Source organism: Sphaerodactylus townsendi, linkage group LG13 (genome assembly GCF_021028975.2).
Source record: "Sphaerodactylus townsendi isolate TG3544 linkage group LG13, MPM_Stown_v2.3, whole genome shotgun sequence".
Taxonomy (NCBI): domain Eukaryota; kingdom Metazoa; phylum Chordata; class Lepidosauria; order Squamata; family Sphaerodactylidae; genus Sphaerodactylus; species Sphaerodactylus townsendi.
The window spans coordinates 35,268,685-35,275,884 of NC_059437.1; the positions used below are offsets into that span (position 1 = coordinate 35,268,685).

At 42.4% G+C, this 7,200-nt stretch overlaps 1 protein-coding gene across 1 annotated transcript in view; it reads left to right on the plus strand.

The window, feature by feature from the left end:
• Positions 1-6,160, plus strand: part of SPPL3 (signal peptide peptidase like 3) — a 74,154-nt gene extending 67,994 nt beyond the window's left edge. The window contains exons 7-11 of the mRNA XM_048514264.1: positions 850-956; positions 1,467-1,630; positions 1,901-2,100; positions 4,140-4,249; positions 4,851-6,160. Coding sequence (XP_048370221.1) covers positions 850-956; positions 1,467-1,630; positions 1,901-2,100; positions 4,140-4,249; positions 4,851-4,922 — 653 coding nt within the window. The 3' untranslated portion in view covers positions 4,923-6,160. The remainder of the gene's footprint in view (positions 1-849; positions 957-1,466; positions 1,631-1,900; positions 2,101-4,139; positions 4,250-4,850) is intronic.
• The last annotated feature ends 1,040 nt before the right edge of the window (positions 6,161-7,200 follow it).

Here is a 7,200-nt window from a genome sequence, read left to right on the forward strand (position 1 = left end):
AGGGCTGTAAAATGGCCCGAAACAGTACTTCAGCCACAGAGTTCTTGAGAACATACTGGACGGCTTAGCGGTAGCCCACCCATTTTTTGGGACTTACTGCTTGGGGAGGTCCCACCAAGAAGGTCTCTTCCTACAAGCAGGAAGCGGGTACATTGGTACTTACCCTGGAAGGGGCCTTCTCTCTTGTAGGTGGCAGGAGACCTTCTCAGTCTCCCTCCCATGCACCGCTAGCAACCGAAATGTTTTCAACAGTTGTAGGTTAAGAAACCTTTCACCCCCTCTCTTACGTCAACTATGACGAAGTTGAACCTTGTTTCACCTCTAAAGTTGAATGTTATTACGTCCTTTCTTCCTGTTCTACTCTATATGTTCATAATTGCTACTTTTACTGCTCAGTCAGGAGTTTACTGGGGAAGTTGAGTGAGTCCTAGCCTGAACAGGAAATGACGTTTGATCCTGCCTCCCTGAGAGGGTGTGGTAATCACCCACCGAGAAGGTCTCCTGCCTACAAGAGAAGGCCCCTTCAGGGTAAGTACCAATGTACCGTTCTCTGCTATTGTATTGGACATCTTGACAGTGTCACCTCTCAGATATTGCCGACCGCTCATGGGTCACAATCCCTGGCTTTCCTAGTTAGAACTTAACTCAGAGAAGTTAATGGAAGGATTCTGATTACACATTGTCCTATTGCAGAAATTTGATTGTCGTGATACCAAGTACCTGCAGGAGGGATAGTCTCACTGTCACTTTCATTCTCCAAATGACACAGATATGGCACAGTGACTTGTAGCAAATTGCTGCTTCAATATTCTTTAACAGTGATTGGACCCTTACATTTCTGTTTTGCAGCTCTGGCTATGGGCCTGTGTGTTGCCATGATTGCCTTTGTCCGATTGCCGAGCCTCAAGGTTTCCTGTCTGCTGCTCTCAGGACTATTAATTTATGATGTCTTTTGGGTGAGTTTCCAGCTCTTTTAATATTCCTCTTACCAGATGCAGTATTTTGAAATAATATCTCTTTCTGCTTACTGCATTTGGTTTTTGCTTTTCTGTTTCTCTGTCTCTTCTTCTTTGCATCCTCTGGGGATTCTTGGAGATGCCATAGGATTCATGTCTGTGCAACATCTTTCTTACATGCAGATCGCTCCACATGCCCTTCAAGGATAGACCATTCTGGCTGATATTTCCTTTGCTTGGAACTGTAGTATCCATGCCTTCCCTGCTGGGATCAGTGTTGAAGCTAATTAGTTATTTGACACTGACAAAATCTGATGAAGCTGGCAAATTCTGCCAATCCAGTGTCATGTCAGCTGATTGGGAAAATTTATATTGCCTTCCATGCTTCCCTTACCTTTGTGATCCTTTAGTCATTTCTCCATTATGAACACGCTATGGGGCTGCCATGCTGGATAACGAGAGAATATCAAAAGATGTCCTTTGTGATCCTTACCATGTCCTCTTTTCCAGGTCTTCTTCTCTGCCTATATCTTCAACAGCAACGTTATGGTGAAAGTGGCCACACAACCTGCTGATAACCCCCTAGACGTTTTATCCCGGAAGCTGCACCTTGGACCAAATGTAGGTCGAGATGTCCCTCGCTTGTCACTGCCTGGCAAACTTGTCTTTCCAAGGTATGGCCATGTTTGTGTTTTTAATATAACACATTGCTGAAAATCCCTTCCCTTTTCGTCTTCCGTGGCAAACACTCATTTTAAAAAGATCACAAGCAGCTACAGGGGGACAGTTGTAGAATTTCCATCTTTTATCAGCTTGAAATATGATTTGGGTCCGCTGATTAGCCTTGACAGTTCCGAGGACATGGGGTTATGGGGAGAGAGCTGCTACGGCCTGTGCATTATTCAGTGTTGTGCTCCCTGTAAATGTAGCTCCTTGTTTCTCAGTTCCACAGGCAGCCACTTCTCCATGCTGGGAATTGGGGATATTGTGATGCCTGGACTCCTGCTGTGCTTTGTGCTGCGCTATGACAACTACAAGAAACAAGCCAACAGTGATTCCTGTGGTGCACAAGGACCAGGCAACATCTCTGGTCGCATGCAAAAAGTTTCCTATTTTCACTGCACACTCATTGGATACTTTGTAGGTAAGGGAGAGGGGGTCTAGGTCCCCTTTGTCTGATCCACACTAGAGTTCTGTAGTCACCATGGCAACCATGGAGTTAGCACATGAAAAAAGGGCACATACTAGATTTCATTTTCTGTAATAGGCAAGACATTGGTGATCTCGTCAGGGATGTTGAGAGTTGGCCATTGATGAAGGTGGATCATTAGCTACTGAAGGTTTATTTGAATTTAGTTGCCCTTCTCTGCAGAGACATTGACCAATTAACATGTTCTTTTAGCCTAGACTTTTGAGATCCATCAAGACTCTGGAATTCACCAAAGGATTGTTTGGATGACTGTCGTAATGAACTGTTACCAGAGGCAATTGATTGAGTTGTTCCTTTGCTGTTGGTTTTGTAGGGCCTTGGCTGTTTGGTTCACTGAAAAGCTGAGGAACTGGAAACTGATCAAACTTAGATGTTCCTCTGATATGCCATAAGTCTGTGAGCAACCCTATGAGGTGGCAGTGAGGGTGGCAAAGAAGGCCTTTTTTTAACTAGCACCTTTGTGTCAACTGAATCACATCCATACAAGCTGTTGTCTGTGTGTGTGTGTGTGTGTGAGAGAGAGAGAGAGAGCGAGAGCGCCTTGAGCCAACAAAGTGAGCCATCTCCTGTTTGCTGCAATGCTTTTGCTCAGTTCTTCGCTGACCAAATTGTTTGGATCTGATCCAGCATACATGCTACTTTAGATACAGCGATAATACTAGCAGTGTTGGAAGCAACAGCTTGTCACAGTTCCTTGGACTAATGCAGGTTGCTCACTCTGACAGATTTTGACAAGATACTTGAGGTTGGGAAGGCAGGTTAGGCATGTTAGATCTTTGCCCTTGATGGTCTATTGAGTGCTATTAAGCTCCATCATCAAAAACAGATTGGACGATTGGCTGGAATTATCAGTATCTCTTTGGGTCTTTGGGTGGGGAGGAATCCCGATATCAGGTAGAGGCATCTTTGAATAAAGATCTGGGCTACTTTTAGATTTAGTTTCATACCCCTTAAATTCTTTGCTTGAAAGAGGGGAGGAAAGCCTTGTCACATTTTTTTTTGTAGTGAGAATATGAGGAAAAACTTTTCTTCATAAGCACAAGCTACTCATGTGTTGAGTGGACTTTGGGTGTTGCATGCTAAGGTACTGTGCATGTTGGATATTCTCGACTGGGGCATTGTAATGTCTTAATTTCATGGGCGTAAAGAAATACACTTTGAGCATAGGATGAAGTAGTGTAAAATGTTGTGAATAAATTAAGTGGACTTGTGTACATATGTAATTGGACAGAATATTGATGGAAATAATGAAACAGTTTTGCAGAGAGGATTTTGAATGAATAGTTCCCTTCCATCTGTTGTTCTTGATGCAAGAAACATGCCGTTCATAAAAGCAGTCCTATAGTAAAATTCCTAAGGGCAGCTGGCTGGTCAGAGGTTTTCAGCAGAGATCAATAGGAGATGGTCTGGTGCAGTCTCTGAATATGATGTCCTGGTGGCATTAATGTTGGAAACATGCCCTGAGATAGTTGAGGTTGTTGGTCACAGAATAACTTCAAATATCAAATATGGGTAATTTACATAAAACTTTGATCAGAGCTGCCAAAGGGTAGAGCAGACAAGGGATTCATTACCAGAACTGGGAGTACAAAACCGAACAAATATTTCATTCTTCCAGTTCATTCTACTGTTGACAGAGTTTTATATAGTTTCGGTTTTTCTAGTATTTCTTTAACTAAGTAGCTTGTGATGTGTGAATAGCAAAGTTACCCTTCCAGATTCTTCCAGGTTTGGCATTATCTGTGAACCATATTACAGAAATGACTGTAAGAATTTAGCACGGGTGTTCATTTCTTTGCTTTGACATCTTGGCAACTTGGCTTCTGGAACCCTCTTCTCCCCCCTTCAGTCTGTCAGGTCCATGGAAGGGCTGGGCTTGAAAGGAAAGAAATGACGAAACAAGATGTCTGCCACCCTTGATGCCATCACTTTAGAAGGCCCTGACAATTTCCGGACTTTCTTTTGTCTTGTAGGTCTTTTAACAGCAACAGTTGCTTCTCGCATTCACCGGGCAGCCCAGCCTGCACTGCTGTACTTGGTACCCTTCACCTTATTGCCACTCCTCACCATGGCCTACTTAAAGGTGAGGGATGAGACTCTGACCACACCCCCAGGGTGGGGCATAGGACAACAATGGGTTTTTTTGACACACAACATTGAAGCGGTATCCCAGCATTCTCTGACACAGCAGGGAATTCTGGGTGCATTTTTTTTTATTGTGTGCTGCAGCCAGTTGATATCTTGGACTGGTCCTTATCTTGGGAGAATGTAGCAGCAAGGGCCCTGCTTCCACTTTCAATTTAGCTATCTCCAGGGAGCGGGGGGGGGGGGGGCTTGGTTTTCTTTCTGGTTGCCATCCAGCTGTCCTGTCAGAGGTGGATGGTGGATTGTTGGTGGATTCCCTGCTGACTGCGAGCATGAATTACGTAAAAAAGAATTTTCAGCTCATGGCAAAAAAACCCCAAAAATGACTTTGAGCCTCCTACTCTTATTTCCCAGTAACTAGCACTTGATTTGAGGAGAGGCAAGAGTCATGTTGTAACTCCTTTTTGAAAGGAAAATTATTTATTTTTCTTATTCTGGATTATTTCTGCAGCAGATAATAACAACTACTCTGTGAGATTAGAGGAACAAACTTTTCTGAGGCCTCACAATTGAACATGCATTTTGTTTTTCCTTCCCAGGGTGATCTGCGCCGCATGTGGTCTGAACCATTCCACTCCAAGTCTAGCAGTTCACGTTTCTTGGAGGTATGATGGAACGGATAGAAAGTGACCAGAACTTCTGCCTTTGGTCCTTTTTTTGGCTTGCAGATTGGTCATCTCCTGAAGCTGAGCTGTTATTTGGGAGAATTACCCACTGGTGGAACTTGTACAAATGGACATGCTGTGTCAAAAGGAGACAAGAGCAAGGGGTCCGGAGGGGGCTCCCCCTGTCTGTGCGGAAATGGGGACACTTCTTTGCAACTGCAGCCACCTTTGTCATCTTCCTCTTTCTCTCCTATTTTATGGATTTGCAGATGACCCTCCTTGAGAGGAGGAAACAGACTTCACAGCAAAAATGGTGCAGAATCGCTAAGGACCTTGTGAACATTAAAAAGCAAACGGTTGTAGTGTTTGTTGGAGAACCCCCCAAACTGCCTTGGGACCAGTTTTCTGTCTGACTTCAGTTTCAAAGAGAACTGAGACAGAAGTTTTTTCTGTCACTATAACCTTTTTTTTTTTTTTGGTTTATTAAATATTTTCTGTGGTGTGAGGTGACTTATTAAATCCACAGACATTGAGTGACTTCTTGCAGTAAACAACGTAAAAGACTTTGTTGAAACAAGTTACATTTCCACCCAGATGTCATATTGCGGTGAACAAGGACACGACTTTTATACCCACACACATACACACATGCATACATACCCTCTCACACGCAAACACACACAATGTTGTAGACCTATATATATGAATAAATGCAAAGGAAAAACCTGCTAGGATCATGCTTTGTAGCAGACAGGGGCTTGCTGTAATTTTTAGCATGTAGAGCAGTTTACTATGGCTTTCTTGTATATGATCTGCAAATATGCTGCTGTCTCTCCCCTTTCCCTTCCATGAGTGAACCTTCAGTTAAAAACCAGTGTAGTATTTTGTACTGAATGTACTCCTGGAATTTAGGGGATTATTTGATTTCAATCAATGTAGCAAACTTAGGGGAGGGAGAAAAAAAAGCTGAAGCCGTTTACCTCCTCTCCCCATGCCTGCCCCCTTTTGTTTGTGGGTATTTTTACAGCTTCTCCATTACAGGTTTTTAGTAGCTCCCTTCTTGACCCAATGCATGTATTATAGCAGCTGTTGTCTTTGTGCGTTTGGATCATAGTAATGTATGACTTGTAAATACATTTTTTCTATTTTCTATTTTTTTGTAATTTTTTTGCATTTCATTAGTGTGCTGTATTTTTCCCCATTCCCTGCCCCTTTTAAAAAAAGAGAGAGAGAGAAAAGAAAAACCCCTGTCCTCTGCTGTTGTGATTGGTCAAAGTTTGTGCTGACTGCTTTGTACCTGGGAGTCTGTTAAAACGTGGACTTTTTAAAAAAACAAACTGTCCTGGTTATGTTATTTTAATTGTGAAAGACTAGTTCGTAGTTTTCTTCTGCCTGCCAAGATGAAAGGGGTTTTTTTTGTTTTTTTGCTGTGTGGCCTGAAGCCCTGTGCTTCTGAACCTCTCATTTAAAAAGTGCTACTTAATTTCAACCTCTCTTCTGTTGACAATACAATTCCAGAGGCTTTGTAGTCCAAGCAGATTGATTATCCCCTTAAATTTAGCACGTCCTTCTTTTCCTTGTGGTTTCTCACACATCTTTCCATTCTGTGAGTTTCCCTGAGCCTTCTGGCCAGCCACTGTTGGAAACCAGATATGGGGCAAGATGGGACCTGTGATCTGATCCAGCAGGATTGTTCTATTATTTCTATGGATCAGAAATAACCTTGACGAGTGACACAAGGCCAGAAGCTGAAAACTGCATTCTCTAACATATCTCCCTTGGAAGAATAAGCCAAAATAGGTCCATTTCTTAGGATTCTGGAATATTCGATACATTTGTACCTCTCTAAATTGAAAAGTTTGCACACTGATTTGGCTGATTGGGTCAAGCTAATTTGTATAGGTTTCTTCAGAACACTCCACACTAAATTAAATCAGAAATGCATGACACTTCTTTTCCGGTCCATTGTTCCTGTGGATAAAACAGGAGTTTTTAAAGGAGAAGTGCCATTCAAACAGAAAGCTGCTCCTAATTATAATATTACTTAGAGTTGTTAATATTACCAGAGTTAAATTAATAATTGTGTTATATTTGTTCAGTTGACAGGAGTTAAATTTCACCCCTCCAAAAAGAGTATCCTTCAAAAAATTTATCTATGGTGTTTCATAGGGTACATTCCAAAGTAGACTGGTTTGGTAAGAGTTTATGAAAAGAAGAGAGTATGAACATGTCCCACCTTTCTCCAGCTTTGATCCCATGATATCGACATTGTTCCTCAAGCACT